General features: G+C 35.0%; 2 protein-coding genes across 9 annotated transcripts in view; both read left to right on the forward strand.

Moving 5' to 3' along the window:
• The first annotated feature begins 453 nt into the window (after positions 1-453).
• The window catches only part of LOC138136524 (protein tramtrack, beta isoform-like), a 108,262-nt gene continuing 92,148 nt past the window's right edge, over positions 454-16,567 (forward strand). Inside the window, exons 1-4 of one of the 8 annotated variants that reach the window (XM_069055746.1) lie at positions 470-662; positions 789-1,153; positions 7,145-7,562; positions 8,702-8,807. In XM_069055746.1, coding sequence (XP_068911847.1) covers positions 797-1,153; positions 7,145-7,562; positions 8,702-8,807 — 881 coding nt within the window. In that variant the 5' untranslated portion in view covers positions 470-662; positions 789-796. Of the gene's footprint in view, positions 736-788; positions 1,154-7,144; positions 7,563-8,701; positions 8,808-16,567 lie in introns of all 8 variants that reach the window. The other 7 variants (XM_069055747.1, XM_069055741.1, XM_069055740.1 and 4 more) reach the window with 7 other exon arrangements.
• The window catches only part of LOC138136532 (uncharacterized), a 34,245-nt gene continuing 25,715 nt past the window's right edge, over positions 8,038-16,567 (forward strand). Inside the window, exon 1 of the mRNA XM_069055756.1 lies at positions 8,038-8,336. The gene's annotated coding sequence lies outside the window, so the exon portion shown is untranslated. The remainder of the gene's footprint in view (positions 8,337-16,567) is intronic.

Below are 16,567 nucleotides of genomic sequence, written 5' to 3' on the forward strand. Positions count from 1 at the left end.
TTGAGTTTAAATTGATCTTTTTTAATATTTGTCTTTATTAGGTTGGTGATTCGGTGCGACGCTACAAAATGGAGGGGGAATTCGAGCTTCAGGGGAAGTGGTTACAATCACTTTTTGCAAAATTAAAAAAATATATAAATGAAATTCGTACCTGTTATTTCATATACTGCACAAAATGTAAGGCTCCCTGTATTTCAAGTTTTAACCACGACACTACTAAATTACTTTAATATATTAAATGACACGAGCGACTCGTCACTTATGAATTATTTTGCCTTGATTCTAATTGTCTCAAGTGTGACACTGAAAACTATGCTTCGTTTCGTTCTAAAATAGATGACAGTTATATAACTATAATTATTTTAGGAAAAAATTGTCCAGTATTTTTTAAAGTGTGTCGTAATTGTAGCCACTTCGCTCCCACTCTCATCCCCTCTATTTGGAATTGGAGGCAACCGTCGACCGCGTCGACCAATGAGAAGTGTCCAACGCATGCGCCCCATAGAGGACGCTGGCCACGCTTGAAGAAGAGTAGTTGAAGGTGCTGCAAGTTCCAATTACGCTTGAATTTTTGTTTTCGTTAAGTGCCATTTTTATTTTTAGTTCAATGTTAAAAACTGTGCGTAAACAAACCGAGTGAACAGGAAGACGTTTTTTGATAGGTCAGTGTAGTTTTGGCCCCGTAACAACATAATTCTTGTGTGAAGTCTTTCGCCGACAGCGGCCGCCATTTTGGCGTGTCTCGGCTTCTGGTCCAACACCCATTTATAGTAGTTGTTGTTTTGCAGACGTCGACATGGCGTCGGAGCAGTTTTCGCTATGTTGGGACAACTTCCACAAGAACATGAGTTCCGGGATGAACTCGCTGTTGGAGAACGAAGACCTGGTGGATGTGACTTTGGCGGTGGAGGGAAAGTACTTGAAGGCGCATAAAATGGTGTTATCCGTGTGTAGTCCGTACTTTAGAGAACTGTTTAAAATGAATCCGTGCAAACACCCGATCGTGTTTATGAAAGACGTTTCTTATATTGCCATGAGTGATTTGCTTCAGTTCATGTATCAAGGGGAGGTGCAAGTCAGTCAAGAAAATCTCACCACGTTTATTAAGACTGCCGAGGCGCTGCAAATCAAGGGGCTCACCGGGGATGGCAACGTAAGCAATTTTTTCATTGTTAACAAGATGTGTTGAAAAATTGTCGGAAGGAAGATGTGAACTCATTTTTTCTTTTTTACTTCAAAGATGCACACGTGCAGAAACTGGTAACGTTAACGTTATGAAGCACAATAGGTATATACCAGGTAGTTCAAAAAATACAAACAACATATGGCACTTCAAGAGTAACTGGATTTTTGATAATGTTTCTTGTTGCATAGGTCATGATTTATTTCAATTTTTTTTTCTTGCTCAATCCACAATGTTTTGCCCCACCCAGTATATGATGTCCTTATGATTGTTCATTTAAAAGTTTTCCTTAAAGAAGTCACTTGCTTGGTCTAAAACTTTTTCTAATTGGCGTTTTTTTTATAATTATCTTTGGTGAGAAACTTTCAGACGTAAAATTATTAGGTCATTGTTCACTTTAACTACTTCTGGAATTTTCCCGTTTTTTCTGGCTAGACAGCCTCAGGGCGTCCTCCTACATCGTTTTCCACCACTCAAACCTTGTGCAAATGAATTTTCCTTCCCCTTTAGTTATACTAAGACATTGGCGCGACCTTGAAACACAACAAGAGAGAAAAAAGGCATTTGCACAAGGTTTGAATTGTGGGAAACGATCTAGGAGGACGCCCTGAGGCTGTTTAGCCAGAAAAAACGCCAAAATTCCAGAAGTAGTTAAAGTGAACAATTACCAATTATTTATTTCTACAAATGTACTAAATATTTTCAAAAATATTCTCAATATTATAATTTCCGTTATGGTGTCAAAAGTACAAAAAATCCACAAGTAATTCACACACATTTATTTAAATTACTAATTACTAAAGTAACAAATGTGCTGCGCGGAGTAGTATCGAAAAAGACTTTACTGTCTTAACTAATATGGAATGCCGTTATTTATACTTTTATTATAAACAATGTAAACTGCAAAATGACAAGTGCTAAATATCAGCTCTCAAATTTATATTCTGGGAAATCGGGAAGAGGCGGCAAATCGCAGCCAACTGGAATACAAGAAATTTTTACAACCTGTGTTAACACTCTTGGCACTATTTTTGGAGAGTTCTATTTAAAAGAAAGGATTGTAATAGATATTTGTGTATCGCGGCCAAAAAGTGAATCTTTTTCGTCCGACTCTTGAGTTTGCTGGTCGAGGCGCAGCCGAGGCTTGAAACAGGCGAAGACAAAATGCACTTTTGGCAGAGGTGTACATTAAATTTTTTAAGCGACAGCAAACAGCTTACCAACAAAACTAGAAATTATCGGTTTTGTCGGTTTAGTTGCTAACTTACTAAAAAGACCAACAGATGGCGCCACGGTCAGAGTTAAAAAAGAGTTACTTTTCTTGCGAGTATGTAAAATTACCGTTTTCATTATGGGTGCCTAAAAAACATTTTTTTACGAGGAAGAACACCCTTCTTGGTTATATTAAAAAATATATCGTATCGTATGATCAAATAAAATTGAGGTCAAGAGTACATGCTTTAAATATCGTATGATCAAATAAAATTGAGATCAAGAGTACATACGTTAGAATGTCATTTGAATACATACATGTGTGGAGTGACAATCTAAAGCACTTGAAATTCTGAAATTTATTTGATAACACGATAGATTATTACTACACAAGTAGATATGTACTACGATGTGAATTGAAATAGATTAATCATTAAAGAAATAACCTTTTGAACTTTTTTGGAAACAATGAATTTGTCAATTAAATTGTTTTTATTAATTTAATTTTTTGCGTAATTAAAAGCACAATATTTTGATGAAATTTTTTCGACGAATGATCAAACTTTTGGTTGATCTTGGTAAAAATTGAAAAAAGTACTATTCCGGAATCTTGGCCATAACCGACATTTAACTGATTAATATGTGGAACTGGGCTTTATTGAATATAATCCAACTTTTTTGTCACAAGAAAAACTTCAAAGTGATTTTTAATAATTTTCATTCATTAATGATTGGTTTACATCATTTTTTAAAAATTTGTTCAAAAAATGTTGGCCAAGATTCCATGTCCGGAATAGTACCTGGAACAAGGTCACACAACAATCACAACATTTTCTTAAGGAATCTGCCAGGGAAATTTTTATTACTAAAGTGTTTCTCATGAGTTGAGACAGTTGCGTCATTATACTCTATTCTTTATCTTGGTGAGTGGTCTTTGGGAAATTTTCAGCCGTCAAGTTGAATTTAGGGATTTTTGAAAGTTCCCATGAAAAAGTGCGTTGGTAGTTCAAAAATATTCAAATATGTATTACAATAATGTATGTACTTACAGAGACGCCGCAAAGTCTTTCTATTTATTATTTTCCAGGTTAAATTGCTCATGATTCACATGCACCGCGACATAACCTCAAATGTGTCATCTTCACATCGCATCGTTTTCTAAAATTTTAATAACTTGCTGGGAATTTCAAAATGTTCTAGACCAGCGACACACTTTCCGGTCAAATTAGGTCCGGTTTATGGTTTAAGAATCCGGTTAAACCCAAACTTCGTTGCAATATTACCCGATACGGGCATAATTTTCGGTCGGATTGACCGACGACGGACGCCGATAATTTTCAGACCGGGAACGGTTAAATTTAAGAATCGATGTGTACGGCTTATATATTTACATTTCGCGACATAAGATCGCGAGATTTGGACTTGAATGTTTGACGAAGATTCTAAATCTGAATGACAGCGATGACAGTTAATATTTTGGTTTACACCATACAAAAATTTGATGGAAAAAGTAAAACTTACAAAGCTACCCATGCCTTGTTTGATCGCATCGACCACTCAACCAAGATAAAGAATAGAGTATACTTGTAAAGCGTAATAAAAATACAATGCTGCCAAAAGTTTTAATTCTGAGGGGAGCAGATACAACGAAAAAAGCTGACAAATGAAATTGACGTTGCACAATGTTGCCAACGACAGCGTCTTTCCTTCAAACGTTTTAGGTCCTTACGTTGGTATGTCTTGAACATGATTTATGAAGTAACTGTCTTAACCCGAGAAACATACTAAAGCATCAATATTAATGTTTTACAAAAAAATTTAAAACCATCGAACATTTTAAAATGAGGAATTTGGTTTTTTTCTGAGATTATGTTATCGTATGGGAAAAATAGTGCCTTTTACTTTTCTTAAATTAGTTAGAAAAAATTATTATGTAATGTAATGGTATCAACTAAAATTTAAAAAAAACTTTTAAAGATATAATCGTGTCAAAAATAAATTACGCCCTAGAATTCGAACTTTTAGGGAAATAACGTTTTTTATGTTGTGTGTGGCTCAAAAGTAATTTTGAATGCCTAAGGTTGGTTACTATGAATTGAGAGATTTAGGGCCAGTTTACAGAAGCGAAATTAAGTTAAAAATGCGAGATTAACTGAACACGTGATCAGATTGAACCAATCGAAATTTCGGATTCATGGGTTAATCGCGCATTAAAATTTAATTCGAATTAAATACAGGGTTGGCATGTTTAAAACATTATGTTTTAATCTATAGTTTAAAACAGTGTTTTAACTGTTACCACGAATTCGCTACCTTACATTTTTGATATGGTTACGATATCTTTGATTTGTCACCAAAAACCACATAGCCTTCAGCTTAACCAAATTTATGGCAAACCTAGTATCGAATATCCCTAAATCATAGGGAGTAATTTATTTTTGACATGATTATACATATAAAAAAATTGGGATGGAGCCGAGTCGAAGACCCGACCTAGTAACTTACCCGACATCAATTTAAACCAATCTGAACTGACTCGAGATACTTACCTAATTTTCTGTTAAAATTTTTACCATTTATTACCGCCAAACTATAAACACGTAAATAACTTTATAAGCCGCCATATTGGACATTTTCGCAAATAGTACATATCATTTCCAACATAAAAACACATGCCCTTTCAACTGGTAATGTCAAATTTCCATGTCACCTCATAATTTTTTCGAGCAACCCCCACCCTCTTCCACCCCTCGTAGTCAGATTGACACCAAACTCTATTCGGTGGTCACTATTACAGAGTTATTTCCAATGGCAAGATCCGAGATTATTTTGTTAAAAGTTTCAGCAGTTATCGCCGTCGATTTATGAAGACGTAAATAACCTTATAAGTCCGCCATATTGGAAAAATCCGCAAATGGTAAACATCGTTTCCGACATAAAAACAGTCAAATTTCCATGTTCCCTTATTATTTTTTCTACCTACCACCACCCTCTTCCACCCCCCGTGGTCCGATTGACACCAAAAGCTTTTCAACTCTAGAGACCACGGGTAAGTTTGTGTTGGTCAAATTTGTAAGCAATCGGTCAAAGCGTTTTTGAGTAATCGTGGGAGAACGAAAAGTGGGACAGACAGACGCACAGACAGACGTCATTCTAAAAACTTCATTAACGTGTTCAGGGGACCTCAAAACGTAAAGATCTACTGAAATTAGCAATTCGAAATTTTGGACCGATCACAATAACTTACCTACCTTTGGTCGGGTAAGTTAAAAATTGAAGCGAATTGTCGGAAGTTTGAAAGTTTCAGATTTTTCTTTTTTTTAATGATTTAAAACACTTTTTTCTCCAGTAAATGCATATTCGTGGTTACAAAGACAAAATAATCAATAAATCAAAGAAATTGTTTTGCAAATGGTAGAAATATTCAAGACTATTCCATTCACCTGTCATTTGTTAAAAATGGACCTATAAAAACACAATTTTACACATTTGTTACAATGGTTTCAAAAAATTGGACCGAATATTCCTACTCGTGGAAATTGTATCGGTAATACCACTAGTGATCCAAGCGATAATTTTTAACAAATGAATGCAGCCTTGAGAATTGCTTTCAAATGAACTCGCGTGTCTTTTTTTGTGTTGTTGGAAACATTTTCTTCGATTTCTGCTTTAATTTCTTCTTCCGATTTGCTGCCAAATTGCCAAAGTTGGTTCATGGAATAGTCCTCCGAATACAACTCGTAGTCCAAATTATGTAGACTATTCAATTCACCTGTTATTTTTTAAATATTAACCAATAAAATAGCAGACATTTACTTTCGTAGCCTAGCAACAGAAAATTCCAGCGAATATTCCACTAGTGAAAATATAACTGACTATTCCACTAGTGGTCGAGGTGAATATTTTAAACAAACCTTGATTATTATTTGTATTCAAAGAAATTATTACTTTCTTACGAAGTTAACTGAACAATGAAATCATGTGTAAGGCAGATTTGCGAACTAGCTTTGAAAATTTTTATTTTAATCATTGATTTGGTTCATTGAATAGTCTGTTGAATACAACTCGTAGTCAAAGATGGTAGAATATTTTTCCGATGGTATCACTCATGGACATTACGCTTTTGAACACCATTCGTGCTACGCACTCATGGTGTTCATAAAGCGAATAACCATTCGTGATACCACCACAAAAATATTCGACAATCTTTGACTACTCGTGGTATTATAACTGACTATTTTTCAAACTGGTTTCACTCATTCAATTGTGCTTGGGAATCTCACTCGTGCTGACGCACTCGTGGATTCATTCCCAAGCACAATTGATAATTGGTGACCAGTTTGAAAAATAATCGACATAATTTGGACTACTCGTGGTATTATAAATGATAATTTTATTCTACGTAATTGAAATTTAAATTATCTAAAAAATTGTCGTAATACGTTGTACACATTTGTTAATTTTATGGCTTCGCCAATTTATGCACACTTAAAGCCACCAAATGATTAACTTCAAACAAATGCAACAGATGAGGACAAAATGTTTACGAAAATATTTTGGAGTAGGTACAAGACATGAAATGGTGTAGAGAGTAGAGTTTATTTTTTCTCACTGGAGACTGATAAGAGTGATATGAACACATAATTAGAAAATTTATTTGCCATCGTCTTCTTCCATATCGACACTTTTTTAATTCGTTTTATTATCATGATTTTTTTGGAATGCATGTCTTACTCCGACATGTTTCAGGGCTCCACCGAATGTGATAACGAGCCGCACGACGAACCTCCCAAACCTTCCGATGTCGAAACACCGAAGGTGACGACGCGACCCAAAAAAATCCACCACTCTCCAGCAGCACCACCCGCCAAACGTCCAAGAACGAGTGTTACAGAGCAAAACGTCACAACGGCAGTAACAAAGACTGAACCGGCAGCGTCGAGCACGCCGACCAACGAACAGTTGATACAGTTCAAAATGGAACCGTACGACCAGAGCCAGTCGACGGTCACGATACCGGACGACAATCCGGACGAGACGTTTACCGACGACCCCCTGGACGAGTCGAACGCGGACGACGGTAACGAGGACTATTCGATGATGGAAGGCGGTGACGAGGAGCCCCAGGCGGGCACGAGCGCCGACGGAACGGCCGGAGAAGGGCAAGGTATGTAGATGTTGATTTTTGCACTGGTTCTCTCGTCGCCACCTAACTGGGAGAAGAGATGCGGTACGATTCCGATTCGATCGTATCAGTAAAGTGTGCGTTAGACGACGGACAAATAATTGATCCGAGGTGAAGAAACAGATGTCGCGACGATTTTCGAGTAGTCCCTCAAAAAAAAATAAAAAAGATCCGCTGTGATTTGGTCGTTTTCACTCGAAATGCTGGAAACCAGTTACGTGGTCGACGAGTCGAATGTTTACAAAATTGGACGGTCGACATCGTGTTTTGATTTCTCATTATTCCACTACTCGGTCTTCCGCTCGTCAATCTGTCGACAGGTAATTTTGTAAACATTCACTGTTTCACACTAATTCTGTGTCCAATGTTTGCGATTCTACGGCATAGTAGGCAACACTATTTCAAATTTGTCTGTTTTTTTATTATACTGTATGTAACCAATTTTATTTGGTATTTTGTATGTTGTTTTGAAACGTTTATAATTGTAAACGTTTTATTTGTGCATTTTTTTCTCGCACGTTTCAATGTTTGTGGAAGTGTGGTGAAAATTGGAACGAGTTGACAAAAGGCTGTTAAAATTTTAACTGCTGGATCTGTTTCTTTTTCGCGATTGCGTCACACCTATTTGTTCTTAATTGGAGGATTTCTTTCAGTTAATTTTTTCTTGTGGTCGGGTAGTGAGTGCAAACGAGATTTTTCATAGTGAAGTGTTTGGTAAGAATTTGTAATTGAGAAGAGGAAAACTTTATTTCTTTGGTAGGTGTCTTTTTTTAATCTCTTAACGTGTCAAACTAGTTAGATTTTTGTTTTTGATCCGTGACTTCACAAATTTGTAATTCAAAGAGCGATCAGGATTGACTCAATTTGATGAATTGTTGTCTTCAACTGCGTCTGCATTCTTAATTTTAAGATTGTGGTATTTTTTCGAAGATGATAATTGACCGAACAGTTTGGGAATTTTGTTCCTCCTGTTCGTTTGTATGTTTTTTATATTGGGTGACAGTTTTGCGGTGAAAAAAATTTTGTTTGAGGTAATTTGGTAAAATACCCACCCTACCTACCATGGCGTAAAATCGCGCTCTGAATTTTTCTCTTCAATTGACATTTTTCGTTATTGTCAGATGCAAGTGTTCCTGTGCCGTACGCCAAAAGATATCCGAGGAGTGGGATAATAATTGATGGGTTTACGTATCATCAAAATACTGTAAAGAAAGATTCTAGTATGCGGTAAGTATTAAATGATGATGTTATAGTGAGATAATTGAAAGAAAGAAGTGTGCGGTAAATATAATGGGTAAGAATATCGTGGGTGTTCGGTAATTGATGAGAGTTGCGTCAAATAAAAAAAAAGGTTTGTTTCGATGCTCTAAAAATTAAAGATGAGCAAAAAGTAAATACATATTTTGTTATAAAATAAAAAGTTATCCTGTTTTATGTAAAAAAAATATAAAAGTAATCATCATGAAAATCAGTCGACAAAAAAGTTAGGATCAACATTGAAAACTCCGAAAGTATAAGATAAGCAAATAAAGATTATAAAGGTAAGTGGTACAGTTTTTTTTTTATTTAAAACGTTGAAAATGAAGTACCTATTGGGAAAGGGTGTTTTCAAATATATGTACGGGGTCTCCCATCACTTATGACAAGTACGAAAATGACTTTTTGTACTCATAACCTTGAAAGCGACGCTTCCAACATCCAACGCTCACTCCGAAACGAGTGTTTCCCGATCGACTCGAATGTAAAAATTGCAAAAAACACTGGCCCTTTGAGGCATTCAAAAAAAATCGGTCTTGATAATAATAAAATTTAGTTCATAAAATACAACTTCCCTGGATTTTCCTCCATTAAAAAATTAGGGAAATACATATTTATAATCGTTGAAAATTGTTTCTACAAAATTCACAAATTATTGCAAACATTGAAATTTCAAGTGAAGCAATTGTTTCTAATAACCAAAGGTCACTGCCTACTTGGTTTTATGTTCGTTTATGCTTAGGGTAGTAAAACAAAAAAAATTACTAATTTAATGTTCGTCCAAGAAATATTGTACGAACCACTTGCGTGAAGACATCTTCCGCTCATTCGCGCATCAATTAAAGGCACTCGTTCCTTCGCCGCTCGTGCTTTAAAAAATGCGCTCATGCGGGAACATCGTCTTCCCGCACTTGGTTCGTAAATAACTATTAAAACTAAATTATATTTATATGAAAGTATTATAGATGCGTAAATACTGTTCACCGCCACAAAAATTGGGTATTACTTTTTTTGTTAAAATTAATTGCCTAGGTACAGCAGGCAAAAAACTATCACTTTAAAAATTACATTTTGTTCGATGCAGTTCAAATTTAGTACACGTTATGAAACTATGATAGAGAAATAAAATCCGTGATTAGAATTTAATTAAAATGTTTTGATGTAAGGATATTTGGTTAATTTAATTTGGGCCGTTCTATTTTATTAAAACTTATGGCAGACAAAGTTAAGTTTGTGGTTACTGCTCCTGTCCGCAGTTTATGGTACGAAGATTTATGAGGGGTTGCAGTTTGAGCCCGTAACACAGGCGGCTACCGCTGGAACCCTCTTGAATTGTCGCTACCTGATATGGATGATATTTCAACAAATTTATTTAAAAAATAAAATAAACACCATGAATTTTTTATTGAGTAGTTGTTTCGAATAATTGGTAATAATGATAATGCATAATACATAAAAAAGTAACAACTATAACAAATGTTCAAAATGATGCCCAGCTTGCTCTAGGCACGTTTCAAGTCTTTTTCGAATGAATCTTGAACTGGAGCAGCTTGATTCGATTCGTTTATCGAGCGAAACGCTTATACAGGGTGGAACAAAAGTATCAAATATTGGCTGTAACTTTTTAATTTGACAATTTATGAAAAAATGTTTAATACCGGGTGGGGCATCGTATACGCGCACGCGAGAAATCGCGACTTCTAATTAAATGAAATTGGCGAAATTTTTCAGACTTACCTGGCTATTGGTAAGGTACATTTCATAATTTTTCACTTACAAAGCCAAAAAAAATTAAAATGTAAATTTCAACCAAAAAGTCAAATTCTGATTTTTATACTAACCTACCCAGATTCACTTCCTATAATTATTTACGAAATCTAGGGAAAAAAATACCAATTACATTTTGAATTAAACGCAGTTTTACATTTCAACTTTCAAAATCATTTTTATTTATGACCTGCTACTTGTGCTGTCGTAAATTTAGGTGACAATGGAAACTGTCAATTTTATGGCAAAAAGGTTTAAAACGGTCGGCTATACCTTTGTTGGGAAATTATACCATTGTGCCGTAAATCACCCGTCTGGTTTACGTTTAAATAAAAAAGCGAATTATTTAGCTAACCAAGTCAAAATTTGTAATAGTGCCACCAAGGTTCGATGCGCTAGCAGATACAGATTCATTTAGTGTAAAAACTTTATAGGTAAATTAACAGTTAATTTCAGAAAACTAATAAAACTGTTACGGCCTTATTTATTAACAAAAAATTTTTAAAAAATTCTCAAATATACCTCATCAATAATTAGTCAGGTATATAAAATTTCGCCAATTTTTTTTAATTACAAGTCGCGATTTCTGGCGTGCGCGTATACGATGCCCCACCCATTATAAAAGTTGATTGGTGTATTATCCTGCATCATCTGGTCTTTCTAGTTTGTTCCTATCTTCTTTTGTTTCGCTGCTAAGGCAACCAACTTTGGTTTTTTAAATAGCACCCATACATTTTTTGTGTGATTTTCAAACAAGCGTATTTTTCTGTATTCATAAATACAGTTTTGCCATTATGGGGAAAAAGAATAAAAAAAAAAGGTGATAAAATTAACTTACTAAGTAATAAAATGCAATATCAAGAATGCCATGGAAATTTGACAATTTTTGTTGAACGTCATGCATGATAATAAACCAAACAATTTTTATATTTAATTTGAAAAATTATGAAAAAATGTTTAATATAAAAATTGTTTGGTTTATTATCATGCATGACGTTCAACAAAAATTGTCAAATTTCCATGGCATTCTTGATATTGCATTTTATTATTTAGTAAGTGAAATTTATTTATTAAAATTTAACATAAAATAACATTTTTAATTTACAATGCGAAAATTTCCGATAATAATGCGGAATCTGGAAAAGTGCCCCGAATGCTTGCAGCGTTTCCACGTTGAATGGCAAGGGAAATCCTCTCAAAAAGGAATTTCTTAGATTTTGAATCCCCTGATTCCGCGATAAGTCGGTCTCCGATGACATTAATAAAATCTATTGTTTCTTTGTAAGTTAATTTTATCATCTTTGTTTTTTTTTTTTTTTTTAATTTTATTCTTTTTCCCCATAATGGCAAAACTGTATTTATGAATACAGAAAGATACGCTTGTTTGAAAATCACACAAAAAATGTATGGGTGCTATTTAAAAAACCAAAGTTGGTTGCCATAGTAGCGAAACAAAAGAAGATAGGAACAAACTAGAAAGACCAGATGATGCAGGATAATCCACCAATCAACTTTTATATTAAACATTTTTTCATAAATTGTCAAATTAAAAAGTTACAGCCAATATTTGATACTTTTGTTCCACCCAGTATAATTCGTTGCCTCATGCCTTCAGGTGTTGTTGGAGGTGTCCTGTACACAATATCTTTCACTGTGCCCCACGTGAAAAAATCCATAGATGTTAAATCGGGAGAACGAGGCGGTCACGCTACAAGACCTCCTCGCCCAATCCACCGATTGGGATATTTCTCATCCACGACTGCACGTGCAACCATTGCAAAATGTGGCGGAGCTTCATCTTGCTGAAACCACATGTTTGCTATTTGATTCAGTTATCCAACTCATTTTCCAGGAAATTTGCGTATATTTCCCCTGTCAAATTCTAATCGAAAAAGAACGGTCCTATCAATCTATTGTTTATAATGCCACCCCAAACATTCAACGACCAGCGATTTTGTATTTTTTCTTGCCGCATCCAATGCGGGTGCACAGGCGACCAATAATGCATATTGTGCCTGTTCACATGGCCGTTACTTTTAAATGACGATTCATCCGTGAATAAAACATTTTCTTCCTTGGGCCCATTCGCAAAACGCAACTCTGTTTTCAAAATCATCCCCGTGGAGTTCTCGATGTAATTCAAGATGGTACGGATGATACTTGTGTTGTTGCAAGATCCTTCCGACAGATGATTTGCTGATGCCAGTTGCGCTGCTGATTCCCAGTAGGCCAATATGGTGACTGTTATCAGCGTAATTTAACACAATTGCCTTATTTAATTCGTTGGTGATGGGTTTGTTGACGACATCCTTCGTTTTCGGTTTCAGACTACCTGTTTCTTTCAGTCCTTCCACAAGTCATTTAAAATTTTTATTTCCAGGATGATTTCGCAATGGAAAGCTTTCCACGTAAATTTTCACGTCTATTGCTAAAATCACAACCCCATTCCCTAGTAATTACAATTGCACTGCCATAAAACCAAATTACCGGGTGATCAAAAAGGACTGTTTAAGTTGGCAGTACAATTAAGAATTTTTTTTTAATTCGGTTATTTATAACACTGCAACTGGATATGTTTTGTTGGTTTATTTGACAAATATCTGATATAGGTATATTATTAACAACGACAAGCCACCAATAACCGGAAGTTACTCCTGTTTACGATTTAAAATACGATCCAGTGTTACCAACTTAAACAGTCCTTCTTGATGACCCCGTATAAATGGGAAAACTATACCTAGGTATGTAATTAATTTTAACAAAAAAGTAATACCCAATTTTTGTGGCGGTGAACAGTATTTATGCATCTATATTAATACTTTCATATAAATATAATTTAGTTTGAAAGTCATTTTCGTGCTTGTCATAAGTACAAGAAGGAACTGTAATTGGCGATGAGTAGGAGTCAATGAAGGAAACGTTTTTCTAATGAGTCTTGGTTTTGTAGATAAAATTGACAGATTTTTTTTTTTAACATGAAATTATTAAACAATTTCCATAAGTGATTAGTTAAGGCAGTGTTTTTCAAACTATGGGTCGCTGTCGCAAGCAAGATAAAAATAAAAAGTAAGAGTTCTAGGTCCTACTTTTCAATAAAATTACAATACTTTCAGTGAAAAGGCTGTGCCTGTTTATTTTGTAATAATTTTTCGAATCTTGGTTCTGTTTTTAAGACGCAAATTAGCAAATCATTCTCTAAATGGAGTCTATTTCTCTTTTTAATTTTTAATGTGGGGAGAATGTTGATTCACATACTCGTAGGTAGAATGTGGCGAGTGGCACTAATAATTTCAAAGCTTCCCCTGTCAGCTCTGGACATTCTTTTCTCTTCATCCAGAAGACGTCAATCTTCTGCGAATTAAATTCCATTTTAAGCATGCTGTCAGCAATAGCTATTAGATTTTCTTTCGTTTTTGTGGTCAGATTAGCCAGTTGTACATTTCCAAACAGGGATTTAGTATCCATCTTTGCCTATCGCCAGCTTCAGAGACCTGTTCTGGAAAGTAGCTTAATAGTTTCTCTTCTAAATTATGCAAGCGTAGTATAGTGCAAGGAATGTGAGCAGTTGCTACCAACGAATGGTCCGTTATAGGTTCTTAGACGATCTTCTAAATGCATAAGCGAATTTTTGTGATGAATCCTTTGATTTTATCCTTAGCCGTTAATATGTTTCCTTCTGTCCCTTGGAGACTCTTGTTTAAATTTAGGTGGTCAAAAAGATCAGCGAGAAATGCTAATTTTAATAGTCAAACAGGATCACAAAAATAAATCGCATATTCGGATTTAAGATCTTGTAAGAACATTAACAATTCAGCTTTTAGTTCCAAGACTCGTGTCAATAGCCACTAGAAAATTAAATACATCGTTAAAATCACTGACAGTTCAATTAAGCTTCTGGGGAGGGGGTCGCCAGAATTTTTTTACTCAGAAGGGGGTCGCGTATTCAAAAAGGTTGGAAAACACTGAGTTACGGCAATGTGGAGTGTGTTTGGATGTTTGAATGCCGGGCGTTTTCATAGCTTCGTTGCTTAATTTCATGATTGTCAGTAATTTGTAAGAAACTCCGACGTGGATGTTATGTAAAAAGTATGTATATACCAAAATAAATGATAATATAAGAAATTGTTATTACTTGATAGAAATATCCGTAATGATTAATAAATTACGTTTCTTGTGCTAATACAATGAAACAACGCGCGGGCACAAAGTGTTCATCGATGATGAGCTTAAAAACAAATTCAAAACCCTAGAAATAACTCATTTATGTTGCTTATTAAAGATTCAGTAATACGATATTTGGTGCCCAATTCGACAAATTCCCAGACTTGTTCAATTTCTTATCGAGCGATCAAATTAATTTGTAATCGAGTCATCGATGAATCCGAAATCGTATGTCATTACTTGAACTCCGCGCACCAATGAACACAGCGTGAGACACAGGTTAAGTCTTTGACAGTTAACATTTCAGGTAAACTATTGCAACGGTGGTTAAAAGTTTTCATTGTATACCCAGGATTAGAATCTGATGAAAATTGAAATTAACAACAAAATTTGATGTGGAGGGTACAGTTTTTCCGATCTATGTATTTAAAAATTACAAAATTTTTGAAAACCAAATCGATTTAAAAAGTCTTTTAAATGGCGTCACTTTAGATCCCACAATTAAACATCAGTCGCAAAAGACATACGAATTTAAATGCATGGAATATGTACTCGATAAGAAATTAATTTAATCGCTCGATACGTAATCGAATATGAATATTGAACACTATAAAACTGTTGCAGCTCTAAATTGCACTAGTAATTAATAAAGATACTTAGGTACCTTGTACAGGATTATTCGCGAGAGACTTCCGATGAAAATTTCGTTATATGCAACCGAAACTACAATTTCCAATAGTTTTTAGCTTCCTAAATTTATAAAAAGTAATATTAAATCAACAATAGCAGGCCCTTATAGTCTGTCATGTCAGTTTTTACATTTTTAACTAATCATAATTTTTCAAGACAGTTTAATTTCATAATAATAGAGTACACCTCAAAAATCAAGAAGTCAATTTATTAGTTTTTTTTCCACATGTAAAGATGCCTTTTTGAAATTTGAGCGTCGTACTTTTTTTTATATAGGTGACTAAGTGAGGTAAGTTTGACAACATAAAATGTCTCCGATATTTTAGAACACCATAATATGGTCTGTTTTATCCTCTGCACGGTGCTCTTCGTGGTTTTATAATACAGGGCTACCCCCCGGACCACCCTTCTAATTTGGGAAGAATGAGCGATTTCGCGTTTTCGGTTAGATTAGGCATTTTGTTTGTCAAAATTGACATTGATCATTGACAAAAAATGTAAGTGCAATTCACACTAGAAAATTAGGTGTACCTGCTCTATAATTTTGAAGTTAGTGTACACAAAAGATAAAAACACGAATATATGGAGCATGTAAAAAAACGGTGCGCAAACTGCCTTTATGTATTTACAGACGGCAACATCCATACTTGTTGTGAAAACGTTTGCTCATAACCTCAATAAAGAGAAAGTCCAAGCGGTTTCTTGTATTTTGGGTTGCATATAACGAAATTTTTATCGGAAGTCTCTCAGGAATAAACCTGTATACATGCACAGAGTGAATGACAAACATCCGCTCCGAGCTCTAGAATTGGTATCTGGTAAATACTACAGAGTTATTATAAATGATTGTCCCATCACAGTTGACGTTGAAAACCACAAATTTTGGATGTGCCTCAGCCTCGCAACATTAGAGAAACTATTAGGCAGATTTCCAGTATCGCCATTTATCGGCGATACTAGTCTTCTCAAGTTATGAGGCTTGCGGCACATTCAACTAGGTCTGCAACGCCAACTGCTATAGGACAATAATTTATAATAATTAATAACCCTGTACGAAGTGTTGAACGTATATCAAGAGTTTTTTGGAACTCGAAGATATTTGATTTTTGATG

This window comes from Tenebrio molitor, chromosome 8 (assembly GCF_963966145.1).
Source record: "Tenebrio molitor chromosome 8, icTenMoli1.1, whole genome shotgun sequence".
Lineage (NCBI taxonomy): Eukaryota > Metazoa > Arthropoda > Insecta > Coleoptera > Tenebrionidae > Tenebrio > Tenebrio molitor.